Source organism: Pezoporus flaviventris, unplaced genomic scaffold (genome assembly GCF_033815535.1).
Source record: "Pezoporus flaviventris isolate CSIRO_AGI_PZ_B2104156 unplaced genomic scaffold, CSIRO_AGI_Pfla_v1 ptg000037l, whole genome shotgun sequence".
Classification (NCBI taxonomy): domain Eukaryota; kingdom Metazoa; phylum Chordata; class Aves; order Psittaciformes; family Psittacidae; genus Pezoporus; species Pezoporus flaviventris.
Window position 1 is genome coordinate 18,133,554 of NW_026892585.1, and position 20,537 is coordinate 18,154,090.

The window sequence follows — 20,537 nt, forward strand, 5'->3', positions numbered from 1 at the left end:
TGCAATTTGGACACACTCTTTGCAATTATATTTTCATTTTATGAGTGAGAAGTTTTTTTCTGTTTCTTTTCAAACAGGAGGGTAATTTTGACAGGCAGGTCATTCCGGCCAGTGTCTTTGGGAAAATACGATTTAAGTTCTTCTGTTCATGCAGATTGATTGTGATTGCCATGCCTATGTCAGGATGGGGACTTCCACAGGAAATCTGGGATCATTGACTGCTGGAGAAGTCAAAACTTACGAAGGGTGTTCTGGAGCCTTGAGATGGACCTGTTTATATCAGATGACATCAAGAAATGGCAGATTTTTTTTTTTTCTTATCGCTTGCCATTCAGTGTCTTGGATCAGACACAATCCTGATAGTAGAGAAAGGCATAGACCTTTTTCCTGTTTGGTCAATACTGATTGTGGTCAGGCAAGGTAGTACTTCCCAAGCCTTGACGGTTTTGGTGTTAGGAGGTTATCTATCAGCTGTCTCTGACTGAAGAGTTCAAGAAATATATTCCCCCTCCTCGATCTGTGACTGAGAAATCTGGAGCATTATGGAGTTTCAGCATGCTTCATTCCAAACCTGAAGATACTGAACAGGAATCTAATTGCTCATTTCTGTGGGGCTGTCCCTTACCACTTTTTCAAGTTAGGAGGTATAGATACGTAGCCAGACAGGAAGCTAGGCTTAAAATAGAGCAACAATCTTGCTAAACAAAAATCACATTTGTAATTTCTTAATTTTTAAAATTAAGGAAAATGGCTTTTATTTAAGAGCAGTCCTTATGCCTAGAGGCATATGTGTAATGAGGTTCCAAGAGTCAACCCTGTATGGTATCTGTTGCAGGTGTTTGATCTGGAGTTGGAAATAGAACAGTCCTCTGAAGGTTTATTCACTTTTACTGGTCTCATGAGAACTTGAGCAAAGCAAATTCTGCTGTCATTGAAGGTGTAAGAATCATATGGTTGATTAATTTTCTCAAAGACAGAACAGCAGCTATTCAGTGTGCTTACTTTACTAATCACTGTTTTTGGTGAAAGCCTTTTCAGATGCTTATAAATCAATATACAAAACCAGAATTCTGCATTTTTATTTTAATGACATTGAACATACAGCACGTATACCCTGAACTGGAAATGCTTTCTGTAATGGATGTTTTTCATTTGACCATCTGTTCAACATAGTGATTGTGAAGTTTTCTTTCCCTCTCCTTTTTGCCATATAAGCAAATGCTGATTTGCACCGGAACATACTTCAGATGGAAAACTATTAGAGGGAAATTCAGCATACTGGTTATATAAAAAGTATTCTTTTGAACTGTGTTGGAGTGTAAAAACAGTTCTAAATGGAAAGATTATTTCGTGGAAGTATTATTTTGGACTAAAAGTTAGTTTATGAAGACACATGATGTTCTTAGAAAAAACAAACTTAGCATCTTTTCAATCTCAGAAAATGCTGGTAATGAAAGCACACAGGTTTCTTAAATTCACTTTTTTTCTCAAGAAATTGATTGTACTTAAAGTCATCTGTTATGGATTTATTTGCACTTGTTTGAATTAATACCAACAGGAGAGGTAGCTAAATTACATTATTTCCTCTCTCCCATTTTTATATGGTTTATATATATGCAGTTTTCTATCCCCGCTTTCCCTAGTAAATTAAGACCTCTGGGTTATTACATTGTTTTAAGAGCAAAGGAGAATCCCTTTTGGTCGCTTTCCAACCAGGTCTTGCATTTTCCCTTCAAGTTCTTCCTAATGATACACTGTGATTTCTGGTGATATGCTATGGGCAGTCTGTGGGAAGAGCGTGGATGGGTGCAGTTGAGGTGGGAACTATGCATAATTGCAGTTAACATTTTGTATGCTTAGATTAGGACCATGTCCTATGAATTTTATGTGGTTAATTGTGTATTTATGTTTCTCTGGTGTTCATAAGGACTCTGTCAGCATGGTGTTAAAGTATTATATTCCACACTGACAATCAGCAAGTATTTGTAAGACCGTATAAGGACTCAGAAAAGCTTACTTCCTACTGCCTTGGCTTTAGAACCCATTATTCCTGTAAGTAGGTTAAATGGTAAAATGCATTTACACAGCTTTATTGTTTCATTAGATTCAAAAGTTGCTTTGTTTACTTTTGCGTTCTTACAAAGATTAAAAAACAAACTCCAACCCTGGAAGATTACTTATACAGGCAAGATCAAATATTAAGCCATGATCAGTATTTTCATTTGTGATGATTCCATTAAGAATTTCCATCTTACTGGTCATCACATAGATGCTAGACTTTTTTGAACTATTTTATGAACTTTTAGCTTGCAGTTGAAACCTATTTCAGTGTTGAGCAAAATCATACTGATAGTTGTTTTCTTTTTTCTCCCCCTTGTTTCCCAGGATGGTACGAAACAAAAGCGGGAAAGGAAAAAGACTGTGTCATTTAGCAGTATGCCAACTGAGAAAAAGATCAGCAGTGCAAGTGACTGTATAAATGCAATGGTTGAAGGCTCTGAGCTCAAAAAGATTCGATCCAACTCTAGGGTGTATCACCGGTATTTTCTTTTAGATGCAGATATGCAGTCTCTACGCTGGGAACCTTCAAAAAAGGATTCTGAAAAAGCAAAGATTGATATTAAATCAATCAAAGAAGTAAGAACAGGAAAAAATACAGACATTTTTCGCAGCAATGGGATATATGACCAGATATCAGAAGACTGTGCATTTTCAATTATATATGGAGAAAACTATGAGTCACTAGATCTTGTTGCTAATTCAGCAGACATTGCAAATATTTGGGTTACTGGCTTAAGATACCTGATTTCTTATGGAAAACATACTCTAGATATGATAGAAAGTACTCAAGATAATATGCGGACTTCATGGCTTTCACAAATATTCAGTGAATCAGATGTAGATAATTTGGGATATATACCCCTGTGTAATGCTGTACAGTTTATAAAAGACTTAAATCCTGGTTTAAAAACTAATAAAATTGAACTGAAATTCAAGGAGTTACATAGATCCAAGGAAAAAACTGGTACTGAAGTAACAAAAGAAGAGTTTATTGAAGTTTTTCATGAGCTTTGTACCAGACCTGAAATCTATTTCCTGTTGGTTCAGTTTTCAAGCAATAAAGAATTCTTAGATACCAAGGATCTCATGATGTTTTTAGAAGCAGAACAGGGTATGGCACACGTCACGGAAGAAATAAGCCTGGAAATTATTCACAAATATGAGCCAGCTAAAGAGGGGCAGGAAAAGGGTTGTCTTTCTCTAGATGGGTTTACAAATTACCTTACTTCACCAGACTGCCACATATTTGATCCAGAACACAAAAAAGTTTGTCAAGATATGAAACAACCTTTATCTCATTATTTTATAAATTCATCTCATAATACATACTTGATAGAAGATCAGTTTCGAGGGCCTTCTGACATCACAGGCTACATTCGTGCTCTTAAAATGGGTTGCCGAAGTGTTGAACTGGATGTATGGGATGGCCCAGATAACGAGCCTGTGATTTACACAGGACATACAATGACATCACAGATTGTCTTCCGTAGCGTGATTGACATTATTAACAAGTATGCATTTTTTGCTTCAGAATACCCTCTTATTTTGTGTTTAGAAAATCACTGTTCCATTAAACAGCAGAAAGTGATGGTACAACACATGAAGAAAATTTTGGGGGACAAACTACATACGCAGTCTCCAAACATAGAAGAGTCTTACCTTCCGTCACCAGAATCACTTAAAGGGAAAATACTAATTAAAGCAAAGAAGCTTTCCTCCAATTGTCCTGGACTAGAGGGAGATGTTACAGATGAAGATGAAGGAGCAGAAATGTCGCAGAGAGTGGGGAAAGAGGGGGTGGAACAGCAAAACTCAATGACGGGGAAACGATTTCAGCTCTGCAAAGAACTCTCGGAGTTGGTAAGCATATGTAAATCAGTTCAGTTCAAAGAGTTTCAAGTTTCATTTCAGCTCCAGAAGTACTGGGAAGTGTGCTCCTTTAATGAAGTGCTTGCTAGCAAGTATGCCAATGAGAACCCGGGAGACTTTGTCAATTATAACAAACGTTTTCTTGCACGAGTTTTTCCCAGTCCTATGAGAATTGACTCTAGTAATATGAATCCCCAGGACTTTTGGAAATGTGGTTGTCAGATAGTAGCAATGAACTTCCAAACGCCTGGCTTAATGATGGATCTTAACATTGGTTGGTTTCGACAGAACGGCAACTGTGGCTATGTCCTTCGTCCTGCTATTATGAGAGAAGAAGTATCCTTCTTCAGTGCAAATACAAAAGACACCGTGCCTGGTGTTTCGCCTCAGCTGCTTCATATTAAAATCATTAGTGGGCAAAACTTTCCTAAACCCAAGGGATCAGGTGCCAAAGGTGATGTTGTGGATCCTTATGTCTATGTTGAAATACATGGAATCCCTGCAGACTGTGCAGAGCAAAGGACTAAAACTATGCATCAGAATGGGGATAATCCAATTTTTGATGAAAGCTTTGAATTTCAAATAAATTTACCAGAACTAGCTATGGTGCGTTTTGTAGTACTGGATGATGATTACATTGGGGATGAGTTTATTGGGCAATACACTATTCCCTTTGAGTGTCTACAGACTGGTTATCGCCACGTTCCTCTGCAGTCTTTAACTGGTGAAAATTTAGCACATGCATCCTTGTTTGTGCATGTGGCCATTACTAATCGAAGGGGTGGTGGGAAACCTCATAAACGGGGCCTCTCTGTGAGGAAAGGCAAGAAATCAAGGGAATATGCTTCCATGAGAACATTATGGATTAAAACAATAGATGAAGTGTTCAAGAATGCTCTCCAGCCTATTCGGGATGCCACAGATTTGAGAGAAAATATGCAGGTACAGTTTTTACGGTGAATTTATTGGTTCTTACATGTATTTTTGTATTATGATACATATGGAATATATGTTTTTGAGAGTCTTGCTGCATTTTATCAGTTACATTTTTTGAGCCTAATGCTGAACAGCTTTAAAAATGGATTATGTCAGAGCATCCTTTTAGGTGATACTGTCTGTTGAGGTGACTTGGATGCATATGCATGTGTTGTTGAATGTAAACTGAAAATATGACTCAGTTTTAGAACTCAGGCTTGTTAACTTGTCTTGTCTCTTTCAAGGAATGTTAGATACACACTAGAGGAAAGTATGGCACTATTTTAGTTTTAGAAAATTAAGTTAAATAGAAATGCAGGAGGAAAATACATCCATCTCCTGATAGAAAAAGGAGATACTATGCCTTGTTAGAGAACTTACTGTATGTGAAAGTATGTTTAGCATAGTTTCACTGAGGTGTTTCTTTTTCTCATTCCTAAATAGAAGGCAGTACTTTCTGAAGCATGTTTGCTTTCCATGATTCTTCCTAGTAACAGTATGTTAGAAATACATGGAATTAGTGCTAAAGCATTAGGAAGCATCCTCTAGAAGAAATAACCTTACCTTAAAGGTCACATAAAATTAACACATTGAATTTCAGGAAAAAGTACAGGCTGAGGTGCTTGTTTTTCTGGAAGTCAAGAGATCCCACCTCAAAAATGCATTGTTTGGAGATTCCATTAGAGGTTCCAGGTAAATACACCCTTTTAGACATAGATTAAAGTGAGTTGTAAGATTGTATTTTATTCAGTGAAGCTTTTAACTGTCTATAAAATTCTGATGGAATACTAGCAGTGATCAATTAAGCATAATCATTTCGAATGAAGTGACCTATTACATCCTCTTATGTAACTTTAAAGGGAAACTGATTGAAGGAAATGCGAGACTTGATTCTGGCACATCAGTGTAGATAATTTTTATTCATGAATAATCTTATATTGAAGAGATTTTAATAGTAATACAGTTTTAAAACTAATTTTTCTTCATATGAAAGAAAAAATTAGTACAGCATTATGAAGTTCACTCATTTACTTGGTATATAAAATTACTACACTAAAAGATTATTAAAAAATACGGGATGATATTATGATTCATAAATATTTCACATTATGGGCAACATGTAAAGTGAACTTCACCTGTAGTTAACCTATTGAAGGCTAGCATTCTGTCATGTAAAGGATACTGTGTGTTAAGATAGCTTTCAGTGAAGAGCTTAACCTAAGATTTGAGGAAACACTGAAAACATAAGTTTTTTGTAGCTACCTTGAACTCTTTGCTGTGAATGCTGCAGTATTTTTCAGAAATGATATAATTAAACCCAGGCTCTACAGTGTGGTTTCTTTGAACATGAGATATTAAAAGGTATTTTATGTATTTTATTCTGTCAGTTTGAAAGTTGTGCTAGCAACTAAATTCATTATCATCTCTCCAAATGCTATTAAGAAGATATTTTAGGTACATAAGGGAATAATAGTTTTGCATAGCTTTACTGCTAGATTATATAATGTGCGGAGTTTAAACTTTGCAAAACTAAGGTTTCACAGCTAATAGAAGTAAATAAATCACTTAAAATAAATATAAACTTATGCCAGGGAATGTGAAATTTGTTTGGTTTCTATATCACTGAAATTTTGTGTTACAAATTGTTATGATTTTTATGATGATAGAGAAATAATGTGCCCACAAACCAGCTTATAAAAAGCAAAGTGGTTTTTGTTTTAGTGATTGGTTTTGATTTGTTTGTTTGTTTTTAATACAAGATGGAAGAAGAGGAAAAAAGTGCAGATGTGTGTCTAATGGTTTCTCTAAATATGTGTAGAAATAGCCAGCCTTTTTTATTCCTTGTTAGGTATTACATTACTGTGACAAAAGCTAATGTCATAACTTGTTATTACATGTTAATCACTGACAAATGTGTAACATGCGTGATTAAACTGGCTGTGATGTTGCATTGTTGAGTTGCTTGATGGTATGAGGGATAGTCTCTGAATACAGAGTTGGAAGTCCAACGGCAAAGAGTTAACAGCTATAGCTCTGTCCTGCCTGCAGTTAGTTAATATGTATGTTCCCTGGGTCCTCCTGTCTGTAAAGTTGATGTTCATAATTGCTTACCCATGATGTTTATCTCAAACAAAATCTGTTTGAATGGGCTTACTGATGTCCATCTTTTCACCTATGTAATTATTGTGTCGTCAAGGTGCAGTCCAGTTAGTAAAAGTAATTTCTGTTTCCTGGACATTTACTAGATGCTACTAAACATTTACTTAGAGTTAAGGTACACTGTAACTCACTGTAGTAGATGTAATCTAGTATTCATGTCATTTTACATGAATATGCTATATATAAATATTTTGAAGTCATCTTTGGGTGTTCTGTCTCATGGAGGGACAACAAAATATTTCATGTTGGATTCCTATTTGCATTAAGTTTGGCATTATGTCTCTCTAAGAAAATTGTCCACAAATGAGTTGCATCATGTCAGCAAGGAGGAAGGTGATTTTGATTAAGATGAAAATCTGAGTCAGATATCCTGCTTGGGTAATACGTGAGGGAAAGGAGCACTGAGCACATTTGTAACTTAAATACACCATGTTTTTGTTTTTGTTTCCTACAGGAACACAAACTCCAGACCTGCCTTAGATCACCAGCTCCCACTTGGTACAAAAATCCTAAATTCGTTACAGTGCTGAGAATATGCCCATCATGGAATTTCAGTGGCTACTTGGGAGTCACGTTGTATTTCTAATACTGGAAATTTTCTTAAAGTTTAAATGTGTAGCTTTATATTCTACCATATTGGATATAAAATGCAACTATAATAAATTTAAGGGAAAGGTACTATTAAAGTGCCTTAAATATTCACTTAAGTGTGATTCTGTGATAGGAATGACATCGGTAGTGGAGTGCTGGGTTTGTGAATCACACCAAATGGGAGCCAGCAGATCCACAGCACGTCTGGACTATAGTTCAGGTATGTTTGAAGTTACAAATGTGCTGAATTCCTCCTTCCACATCACTTTTGCTGATTTGGGGTGTTCAGCACCTAATATTTTGTTTCTCTTGGTGGCATTTTAATAAATATTATGAAATATATTTTAGAATTTTTAAAAATACATAACCAGTATGTTTTAGAATTCATTTATTTACATGGTTAATTTTAGTATTGGTAGAGACCAGACATCCTTGTTCTAAATAGGCTGGGATTTTTTTCCCCTATGACAAGTATTGAATTCTGTTTGAATTTTTAACATTTTTGGTAACATATATCTGTAATATTGATTGCTTTGGAGAACTGCCAGCTCTTCAGGGAAAAGCTGTGGTATTTCCACATTACAGATCAACTATAACAGTGAAGTATTTTATCTTGAAAGAATAAGACATTAAAATTCATATTTAACTGTAAAGGAAACTCTTTCTTTCCTTTTTGCAGAATGCGGTAGTTTCATTCAAAGAATTATGTGGCCTCTCTCCTGTAGCAAATCTTATGCAGTGCATTTTGGCAGTGTCTATGCGCTTGGTTGGGCCTGATAATACACCCTTGGTAGTACTGAATCTCAATGATCAGTATCCAACTATGGAGCTCCAAGGGATTGTTCCAGAGGTCTTGAAAAAGATTGTAACAGCATATGACATGGTGAGTAGTCCTTTGTGGTTATTTTATATGCTATTTGAAAGAGCTTCTTTTTGTAATATACAGTGCCCTGCCTGTTTTGAAAGGTCATTTTAACCTGTGACTTCCTATTTCATGATGCATTTAATCTGTTTGACAGTGATTCCCATGAATGTACAGCAGCTGATAGTGTTTTCGTATTGAGTAAAACATAGAGATTACTAGATGACACGCAAATACATGTTTGCACACTTTGAAAGGCAGAGTGGTTATAATCAAGAGGATTTAACATGAAGAGGATGTATTAATTTACCTGTTTTGCAGTAACTTGAAACTTTTTGCATATTTATAAACCTCTTACATTAATTTGCTACTTTACATTTTCCCTTTTGTGGACCTTGATTTCTTTTGGCTTTGACTCAACATAGAACAGAAAAGCATCAGGAATTGCTTTATGGAGTTGCATTTTTATAAGCACCTTGAAGTGTTAATTCTGTACATGCTTTTTCATTTTCCTTTGCTGTATCTTTCTTATAGATCTCATTTACTTAGGTATTTTCACATCTGTAAGCAGCTGTAATGTTAACTTCAGCCCTTATACTCCAGGAAATACATCAATTGTGTCTTTAGAGACTGGAAATTAAACATTTTGCAGGAAGGAAGAACTGATACACTGGGAAATACTGATTTACAGCTGCATTTCATTAATGTAAAGCATGGAAAAATAATCCAGACAAGTGTGATTTGAAATGTCCTCCTCATTTCTGCTGAAGTAATCTGACACAAAGTAATCAAGCCCATATTTATTTAATAATTTCTTTAATTTGATATATCAGACAATAAGTAAATGTTTCTAAGATAATTTTGTCTGCTAAAATTAGAAACCTCACCTGGCAGGATCAAGTCACTTTAAAAACAGTCCATGCTTTTTAAGGAAAGAAAATGAAGGAAAAGGAAACAGTAGCCAAGTTTCATGTCTGTCTTTAAAACTGCTTTCTAAAGAAAAAGTAGCTTTAGAATAGTGCTCTAGCAAGGTCTGAAAAGGACTCACTACTAAATAGTAATTTAGGTAGAGTTTATGGAGTTCAGTGACGATGTAAATACAGTATTTGCTTAGAATGGTAGCAGAGTTAGAAGGAGATAGTGGAAAAATCCCTCTTAGTGGTAGCTTATAAGATGTCACTATAATTAGAATGCAAACAAGCTTGATGGTTGGGATTGCACCTGTAACATATAATGAAATTCTGTCTTCTTGATGGAGATGTTTCTACCTGAGGTTTGTTCTGATGTGGTAATGCCGTTTCTAAGTTATTAAACTATTCCAGATACTTAAAATCTTTCTGTAAGTCAGGGTTAATATTTTTGTTTGAATGTCACTTACATAGAGGTTACTTATGACTCCAGAAATCTTTCCCATCCAAGTTTGGTTTGTCTCTTTGTCTCTCACATGCATTTGCCCCCCCTCCCTGCATCCTGTAGTCTACACATGATTTGAATATTTGTTTACTTTAGAAATGTATATTTTCATATGTAAGAATAATAGAATATTTATTTAGTGGCATGTTCAAACCATTTTTCCATCTCCTCTTCCCTAAAGGGTAAAGACTCACTTTCAAACTAAAAGCATGATAGTGCTTCAAGATATAAGTGGTATTGAAAAATAAGTAAAAATTATTTTCATCAAATAAAACTTATAAATTAATGAGATGCATTTCAGTTTGTGGTCTTGCCAATACTCTGTCCAGGTTGACAAAAGGTTTTAAGGCAATTAAATCTGTAGGGTATACTGGAAAAGGAAGTCAGCCACGGGAACCATGCTGATAACTCTTGCTTATGAAAACACATTGTGAAACAGTAGGAGACATCCATCCATATCATCCTTTTCTCAAGGAGAGGAGTTATGAAGCTATTTACTTGATATATTATTATTTGCTATAGTGGCAGATGTTTAGAGTCTGATACTGTCATAGCTAGTGTCCTTTTTGTGTGTTTTTTGTGTAGATTAATAAAATAAGCCCTCAAAATGACATGTTTTATCTCAACGGTTGGTTTTGGCTTCAGGATTTTTTTTTTCCTTGATTAATTAACAGGTGGGTGTAAAATTCAGCTTAAAAATGAGAATCCTTACCTAGAATTAGGAAAGGATGGATGCTGAAATAATAATTAGCCGCTTGTCTTGTTTTCTTCTGGCTTAGGCCTCAGTATAGGTCAAAATTATTGTAAGTATGTTCTTCCAGTGTGTCAAGTACTGCAAGTATGAAATCAAGTTGATAACAGAGATTGTGTTAAATGTTTATTAAATAAACCTCAGTAAATACCACAGGCTGTCATTTTCTGTGCATTCTCAGTATGGCACATCATAATATTCTCAAATTACTGCTGTTTCAGGATCACAGTATTTTTGGCTAATGAAGGGATTCTTATTTGTCAGAAATATTCTTGTTTTTATAAACTGATAATAAACATAGGCAACAATGTTTTTAATTATTCAGCATTTGTTTGTGTTGGGGGTGCTTTAGTGGTCTCAGTGTTGCTCTGTGAAGTGAGAAAGGATGTAAGACCTTTACAGTGGGACAGTCAGTCCACACTGAAATAATGACAAGAGTGAGATACTGCAGAGGCACGTGAAAAGGTGAAAATACCTTCAGTGTAGCACAGGTAGATGTATTTTTTTAGAAACAGTAAGGCAAATGATGGTATGTTAATTAACACGTCACTAGATGCTTGGGGTTTTAAATGTAAACAGCACATAATCCTTCCTTAAATTGTCAGCAGTCAGTACTACATTAATGAAGGAGCTGTAAGTGATAAAGTCTAGTACTATTCAGAAGTTAGAATACTGTATTTTTGAACCTAATGAGCAATTTGTCACCAGCACTATTAGAACCAGAAGCTCACCCCGGAAATAAAACGATCTTTTGCTTTTATCCATGCTATAGGAGCTGGAGTTATCTTTTCAGAATAATAAGAAACAAATATAACTGAGAATTTTTTTGAGAAAGACAGAAGCTTAAATTATGTATTTTTCTCTAGCTTCTCCATGCTCCTGAGTATTTTTCCCTTAACATCTTTTCACTGTTTAACAATGTTTCATTTTTCCCTCTTGTTCATGAACTTCAGCTTCCTTTATGTGATACTTCAGCATGCACTCTGTTGGTGTCATCACGCCCATCACTGATCAGTACTGCAGACTGAAGCTTGGAGTTAAGGCATGTGTCTCTTCCACACCATTGCATGTTTGGTTTTTTTTAAGATGTCTTACAACCTTTAAAATAAACTGTGTAAACCTTAAAAAGTTATGCTGTGGCAAGAGAAAAAGAATAATTGTCTCAATCTAAGACTGCAGCATTATTCAGTGATGAGTATAATAGCATTGCAGTGATGTGCCAGAGAATCATACAAATGAAGCCAGAGGATCATACAGATATGCCCTTAGTGCAGGGTGAAGTATCCCATTGATGAAGATAAGGTTTCATGGACTTTGCAAGCAGACATTTACTTCTAAGAGGGAAGAAAACCCAGAAAATACAGATGTCCTGGGTTCAGCAGTAGCAGTCATTTTTCCCCTTCTTGGTAGCTGGTGCAGTGCTGTGTTTTGACTTTCAGCTTGGGAACAGAGCTGATAGCGATGTTTTGGTTTGGCCAAGGACTTTGTGAGGCTCATGCTCTGCCAGGGAGGAGGGGAAGCCAGGAGGAAGCAGAGACAGGACACCTGACCCAAACTGACCAAAGATGTATTCCATACCACAGCACGTCATGCCCAGGATGTAACTGGGAGTTAGCCGGAAGGGCTGGGAGACTGCAGGGTTGGAGGAGGTATCGGTCGGAGCTTGGTCGGGCTTGGGGGGCGAGTTATCGGTCGGCTGGTGCTGAGATGTTGTATTCTCTTCCCTTGTTATTTCCTTTATCATTATTATCATAGCAGTAGTGATTTGTGTTATACCTTAGTTACTAAACTGTTCTTATCTCAACCCGTGGGAGTTGCATTCTTTTTGATTCTCCTCTCCGTCCCTCCGGGAGTAGTAGGGGGAGGGAAAGAAGGGGGGGGGGGGGGAGGTGAGTGAACGAGTTACCTGACTGGGTTTAAACCACAACAACAGAGAACTGTACCTGTGTGAAAGAAGATAAAGTAGTGCTGCTACAATACTTAGGATTAAATGTTATTAAAGCCTGATTAGGTAATGCTGCTAGATCCATTTTTTCACAGTTTCCTTTGGGGATAGGCTCGAGAGCAGGGCTGGGTTTATTGGTGGTGTAGGTTCTGAAATGATAAAAATGAGAGATATTAAAATACAGCAAAGCTAGTAAACCAGAAAACACCATGTGATTAGTAGCTCTACAGTAAGTTTAATTCCAGTTACCTTATCATTGGCTCATTTCAACTACTGACTCAATACAGCAGGTTGCAAATGCATCACATGGAAGTTAATTTCATGTGAAGGAATCGCAATTTGGCCGATGACATAAACTAAATATAATAGTCTATATTTTGAACTTTAACATATCTGTCCTGTTGGGAAAGAGATAGTCTGAGAATGTACCTTGAAGAGTTATCGACTGGACTGGTACTAGTAGAATTTATTAAAAGACTACCTAAAAAGTAGGTCATAGTTATGGTAAAGTTTAATAGTCCTCTTGTAATTCTGCTACTGCTCAAACCCCTAAATATTCTTTACCTTTAAAACTCAACTTGGTAGGTGTATATGAATTGAGTGGGGCACTTTTGTATTGAACATGTTCTGAAAGAAGCAATATATTCATTGCCTCTTTCACAGGGCCTAAAAAAGAATGATTAGAAGATCTGTTTTGAGTTACGCTTACCTCATAAAATCTGTGTTACCTTGTTGTCGATGTAGGTCCTTAGTTGTCGTTAATTTGCAAACACAGGTGCATTTCATTCTGCTGTGGTTATAGAATTGTATCTTGAGAACAAGTACATGCATCTCAGTTTATTAGAGTGCCAGAGTTATTTAGCTGAGAAGCCTTTGTTCCACAAATTACCCTTTGAGGTTGCAAACTTCTGGGGTAACCAGAAGTGCTAGATTAAGTGCTGGTAATTAATTACCAGTTTATCTCTTAAACTGGAGTGAGTGAATAGGTTGCTTGAACTCTTGCCTAACTTTCTTTTGATCTAAATACTGAATTTCTGATTGTGACAGAGAAGGTTGAGTTCAAGTTGGTCACCAGTCTCCTGTAGTTGAACTCAGTCTTTGGATCTCATATGGTTTTAAGTCATGTGATACCATGTGACCACTATCTGCTTTGTGCACATTAAGAAAATCCAGATTTTTCCATCTTAGCCTTTTCTGAGGAATACATGACTTCCGTAGACTGTGATAGCTGTGTTCTGTTTCTGGGTTGGTTCAGAATGTTGGCTTTGAACCCGTGTCTTCTGGAGTACAGCTCCATGGGTGTTCCATGTTACAATTTAACTCTTAGCATCATCTGGCTTCTGAAGCAAAGAATTTAGGCTTTGCACAGAAGGTTGAAAAGCTTTGATACTGAAGAGAGTACCTACATTAAAATAAGGAACCTTGTTAAAAGAAAAACGTAAGGGGAATATTCAAAAGAACAGATGTCATAGGCACTCTAACGATACCACACTCAGAGCTTGAAGTAAATATGTCCCACTTATAGAAAAGGAGGAGGTGTTGTTCAAAAAAAGAAGGTATCTTCGCAAAAACTGAAGTCAGGTGAAAATGAGGAAGATAGGATAGATATTGAATTCTGCAATGGTTACGTAAAAAATATAAGAAAGCTGACAGTGAAGAATTTCAGGAATGACCTACGTGGACTGAAAAATAACATAAATGTCTTTTCTGAAAATACAAGAAACAAAGAATATGTTTGATCACTAGTTGATCAAAGTATAAAAGAAGGCCTCAGGAAAAGAAATAAAGCCACAGCACTAAATCAGTTTTGCATCCATTTACCTGTGAAGATCAAGGGTTCATATGAAGTGCTTTTTTATGAAGAGCACATGGGAGAATTCATCTCCAACTGAAATGCTGACAGAAGATACTACACAAGAAAGGCAAAATGACAGAGAAGATTACCAGAAAGAGGTGATATTCATTCAAAGGTTCTGAAAGATCTCAAGAATTGATATATCCAAACTGCTAATTGTTGTGTGTATCCTCTCACTTAAAACTGACTATCAAAGTGGTTAGTGTGGTGCCAGTGTTTTAAGAGGTTTCCAGGGAAGATCATGAAATTACAGAACAGACAGGCTGACATCTGTACTGTGAAAATGGGTAGAAACTATTTTGAAGAGGAAAATCAGAGGAAACATGGAGAATCATGTTGTCGAAGAGTCAATACAGCTTTTATAAAGTGAAGGGCTCATTAATCTCTTGGACTTCTTTGAAGTCAAAAAGCATGTAGACGCAGAAGATTAGTCTAGTTGGATTTTTTGAAAGCATTTGACAAAGTCCGTTCTCAAATGCTCATACTGTAATGAAGTTACTGTTAATTTTTTTGCCCTTTAAAATTCTTAGCACTTTTCTCATAGCTATAGTAAATGATGAACTTAACCTGATGTTCTAACAGGAAAAGAACTGTTAAAAATAGTTGCTTGTGTTTATTTTTGCAGTAGGATGTTTTTGTAGTGAGTGAATTAGAGGTAGTAGGTATAGCTCCAACAACTTTGATTTACCTTAAATAGCTAACTACTCTTGAAGATGTGTTTGCAAAGATCTTCAAGGTGAGAAAAGTATGGGTATTAAAATTTAAACAGTTTTCTTGCTGGATCGTTATAATGTGTGTTAAAAAAGTAAGTTTCAGAGTTGCCAATATGAATGCAGTATTTAAATACCGATAACACACTCTGTTTCCGTTATTGCCTCTGGCTTTGTACGGTATGTTTACTTTCATTATCAAGTCTCTGCAGAGTTAGAACTGTCTTTAGGTAATAAATGGATACAGTTCAGTGGTGAAGAGATTTAAGGGAAAACATACATCATTCATAGCAATTTAATATTGGAAATAGCCCAGGTAATGTTTTTTTTAACATGTTTAACAAATTAAAATAATTGTAGATCCTTTTTTTTTTTAGGCTAATATAAATAGTTACTGACTGTGTAGTTGTTAGTCTGTCACAAAAACTGATGGGAAACAAAGTATTGGTGGAAAATAAAATTAATAGCATGGGCAGTTTCTTCAAAAAGGGTTGTGTTGCTTATTATCAGTTTTTATTTTCCTTTTTTATAACAGGACAGTCATTCTAAACTGAATGTTGCAATTATGGTTCTAAAACCAGAGCTGCAGATGATAACCTCAGTTTATGTTGGGCTTTTCAGTCCACAAGGGCAGAAACAAACATCTAATTTAGGATATTCAGACTCCAAATGTTGTAAAGTAGGAGCTATTTTGCATTGATTGAAAAGCTCTGCTAATGACAACTTGATGCTCTGGGAAGTCAAGATTTCTTCTTCTTTTTTTTTTTTCTTAATAAGAATATGAACAGTGAAGCCTTTTGTATCTTCTTACTAATCCCATTATGGCTAATGGCTGACTCACAGTATTCATAAGAGCATAAAATAATACAACTACTTAGAAAGAGGAGTTCATCTAGCTTACTGTCCTCTTTCTGATGTAGTTCAATGGAATGTTTAGGAAAGAGCATAAAAATAGGTCAGATGAATAGCAATTTCTCTTAAATTAACTCCATATTTTCAGTAATGGTTCTCTTTCTCAGTAAATTCTTAATCTTCTGTTTGTGTCTTTGACTCGTAGCTATTGGAACTGTTACTGGTGGGTTTAGTTTCAAAAATAACACTACCTATTAATTTTTTCACAAGGATGATAAAATTTCTGCTTCTTTTACAGATATATTTTCCTTTTATATACATTCGCTTCTTCATTGTCTACTTCTTACATAGTGTTTTCATCCTATCAGCTTTAGTTTAAAAATTATGAAAATAATTTTGCTGTAATAGCAAGAGTGTCAGGAAAGCAAGGAGGAATGACTGTTGGGTTAAAAAGAGTTTAATGTCTTGGTGTGCATAGTTTAGAAGGGAGCTGCTGATTATTTTATTTACTCTGTCTTCAACCTCGCCTTTCTCAAATACTTTACTCATGAGGGATTAAGAAAGAATGTAAGAGTTTAGTGTAGAACTTGTGGACTATTTGTTCCTTTTGGTGAATTTTCTTGAACTTTGGGAAATCTAATTCATTCTGGGATACTACAGAATTAAGAACAGATGATGTCCTGTTTTTTCCCAGGCCTACAATAATTGGTTTTGGTAAGTGGATTTTGTTTCTTACACTACTGCATGACATTATGGCATAATCTCAGCCTACTTCTTACTGACGACAAAAGCCTGTGTTCCATGTATGTGTTTCTAGAACATAAATTATCTCAATAAGAGGTGAGAGAATAAAGGAAGGCTGAAAAAGTGAAACCATGCATCTGTTCATGTGTGTTGCTGACTTAGGTACAGCATTGTGTTTATATCATAATATGTCAGTGAGTTCAGGAAGCATAATGGAAATTTCCTCTGGATTTGTCTCACAGGAGGCCAGTGTTTTAAGGTCTAAAGGGAAACGTAATACTGATGCCATAATATGTAAGTTATGTTTGAGGGAGGTGATCTTTCCCCACTGGTGAGGCCATACCTGGAGTACTTTGTCCGGTTCTGGGCTCCCCAGTACAAGCATGGGCATACAGAACAGAGTCCAAATGTGATGAAGGCCATGAATGGAAGACCGCAAATGTGATGAAGGGACTGGAGTATCTTTCCTATAAGAAAAGGCTAAGAGAGCTGAGACTGTTCAGCTTGGAGAAGAAAAGGCTCGGGAGGATCTCATCAATGTGTGTAGATGCCTGAAAGGAAGGTGTAAAGAGAACAGAGCCAGGCTCTTTTCAGTGGTGCCCAGAGGCAGAAAAGGCCCAAAATGAAATCTAGGAGGATCTGTCTGAACATCAGGAAACACTTTATGGCTGTGAGGGTGACTGAGCATGGCAGCAGGTTGGTTGGAGAGGTTATGGAGTCTCTACCCTTGGAGACAGTCAAAAGTCATCTGGAATGGCCCTGGGCAGCCTGCCCTAGGTGACTCTGCTTGAGCAGGAGTTGGATCAGGTGACTTCCAGAGGTCCCTTTCAACCTCAGTGACTTTCTGTTTTGGTGTTAAATTTCTATTCTTACCTAGTTGGAGAAATAATTTCTAATTTAGACAATGTTTGCTAAAAACCTTGTTGCTTTGAAGAAAATTTAGGTTTATGAAGAGTTTTCTGTGTGTACAGAAATAGCAGTTTTGTTTTCTTACCTTGCTGCTTGGACTATGCTTTGGGAGTAGAAAGGTCAGTTATTCTTCATTATAGAGCAGCTTTGGACTGCCTGGGTAAAAACACACCTGAATTTTATCTATAATGAAGTTATTATTGATTGTTGTCTTGAGCCAGAAAGCTTAGTTCTGAAAACTTCTTACTGGAGATGTCCGCTTTACTAAAATCCTTTTTTACACAGAATCTTTATGATTGGAAGGTACTTCTGAAGATCGTCTAGTCCATCCCCCTTTCTCAAAGCAGGATTAGATAAAGCAGGTTGCCCATGACTGTGTCCAGTTGGCTGCTGAATATCATCAAGGATGGAGGCTCCACAACCTCTCTGGGTAACCTCTTCCAGTGTTTGAGTCACCAAGATTCCCCCTGAGCTTTCTCTGCTCCAGGCTGGACAGTCCCAGCTCTCTCAACCTCTCTTCAAATTAAAGATGCTCCAGTCCCTTAACTCTCTTTGTGCCCCTTACTGGACAGTAAGTCCATGTTTTTCTTGTACTGAAAGCCCCAAACTGGACTGCACACTCCAGATGTGGCCTCACCAGTGCTGACTAGAGGGGAAGGATATTTGGGATGCCCTGTGTTTGGTTTCCTTTTTTATGAAGTGCTGTTTGCTGTTTGGTGCCATTTGTGCTATCCTGGACTTCATAAAATGTCTGGAAAATGGAAATTACATTTATATTACTACTGTTAAGAGCACTTGTTTGGCCACTGAGTACTAAACTATTTTCAGAAATAGTGTAGTTTGTGGTATTTCTAATATGCTGAGATTTGAGATGAAAGGAGAATGTGAGTAGCATTTTGTGGAGAAACCCATTTCAATAAAGATTTGGTTTATACCTGCTGTAAGGATGGTTTCATTTGTACTGTTGGAATGCAGGTTTAACAGTATTAGCAACACTTTCACAGATTCGAAATATAAATGTGTAGTGTGCTTTACTTGGTAAAAATAGAGTTCATCCTTGTTGTTGCAACTTGGTCAGCGAAGGTTTTTTTTCTCACTGAGTTTCATCAGCCAGACATAGTTTATTGCTGGATGGTTTTTCCATTTTAAAATGCAGCTGATGTCTCTCTTGGTGTGCTATTAGCTAGTTCCACATGTAGAGGAATTAATACATCCTCTGGTTTGATATTGTTTTGGTTTTGTTGTTGTTGTTTTGTTTGGTTTTTATTATTTATTTCTCAATCCTGTATTCTGTGTTAAATGAAAATATTTAGGGTTGAGTTCAAGCTGCATCTTTTTCTTAAGTTGCAGGCATAAACAAGATTTTCTGTCTTTTACCAGAAGACCTGTTTTCATGAGCCTAGTAGAAATAGATCTTCAATTGTTCAAATTCAGCTGAAATTGAACGAATGGTTTCAAATACATGTATGTGTACATACGTTGCAGCACTTACATACATGGATAGACATATGTGGTGTTAGTTAATAGCATTTACCTCTTTTCTAAAGCAACAAAACTGACTTAACAAAGATTTGCAACATAAAAAAATAAGCCTAGTGGATAGTCTGAACACATATTCTTTTTAAAATTGTGTACTGTCTCTCTTAATGAGAAAGTGCTGTTTTGCTGATTAAGAGGATAGATACAGTTTTTTAATTATATGACTTTTTAACTTGGTTTGTGAATACACAGTCATCTAAAGGGTGGATGGTACTGTTAGCAACACGGTTCCATCAGTTTAAAATAAGAATTGTTTTGATTTCTAACCATCGTTGCCATGCTTTTTAGGGCAGGGACAGTAAATAATAATGAAGATCTCTACTTCACTGAGAACTCTGGGCGATCGTTTAGTGTTTATTTCTAAACTCCCTTAAGAATAACTTAAATATTTTTTCATACATCTTGCTTGACATTTGTCCTTTTGTTAGAATTGCTGCCAGCTTTTCTGGTTGCAATGGTTGCATGACTTGACAAATACAGTTTGATGAACAGATCAAACTGTCAGCCTGGCCTCTGCAAAACTGTGATGACTTCAAGTCTCATAAAGCATACCATTCTGCATTTCCTATTTTCCGATGACCAAGAAATAGAAGTAGTCGTGTATGTAGTGAGTACAAGAGCAGTTCTCTGGTCATACTGAGATTGGAGTGGATGGGGGAAGTGAAGGGAGAGTTGAAGCTATTCCAGCAAGTGTTATACATTCTGTGTTTAAAATATATTTATTCAGTATTTTGAATCTTTACTTCCAGAATGGGAATTAGTATTGTAAAAGACTTACTAGAAAGTATAACTACTAAACTTCATACGATATCCATTCTTATCTTAGAATAGGTGTGGGTAATGGCCATTACATTAACATTTTTAATGTTCAGCTGGTAACTGGTTGTTCCCTATTAAGTTTATTTGCATTTATCTTTCCAGTTTTGTCACTGAGAATAGCCACAAATGTGGCTGTAGTTAACAAATACCTGTTTACTGACAGACTTGATCCATATAGACTAGTCTAGTATATACTAGACTCAGTTTTCTCCTCAGTTTCCAGAACTAACTTGCCTTGAGAATTTCATTTCTCATTCTGCTGTGTATTGGTTTTCACACTGAAGCTCCTACTTACTCATAATTTTCTACTTCGCTTTTATACCAAGCACACACATACATACAAGTATCATTTGGATCAGGCTAATTTCCTCTCTAAGTACAGCCATTTATACTTAGTTGTTCCATATGCTATGTCTACCAAGTGTCTTTCAGTCTCTGTTAATATATACATGAATGTTTTCATGATGTTATAATTTTGGCTT

The 20,537-nt window shown here is 36.2% G+C and overlaps 1 protein-coding gene across 3 annotated transcripts in view; it reads left to right on the forward strand.

The window, feature by feature from the left end:
- Positions 1-20,537, forward strand: part of PLCL2 (phospholipase C like 2) — a 104,371-nt gene that overhangs the window by 58,805 nt on the left and 25,029 nt on the right. The window contains exons 3-6 of one of the 3 annotated variants that reach the window (XR_009745399.1): positions 2,386-4,872; positions 7,520-7,563; positions 7,790-7,876; positions 8,336-8,469. Coding sequence is in view for 1 of the 3 variants with exons in the window: in XM_061464898.1 (XP_061320882.1) it covers positions 2,386-4,872; positions 8,336-8,539 (2,691 nt within the window). In the remaining 2 variants the exon portion in view is untranslated. Of the gene's footprint in view, positions 1-2,385; positions 4,873-7,519; positions 7,877-8,335; positions 8,540-20,537 lie in introns of those variants that run through there. The other 2 variants (XR_009745398.1, XM_061464898.1) reach the window with 2 other exon arrangements.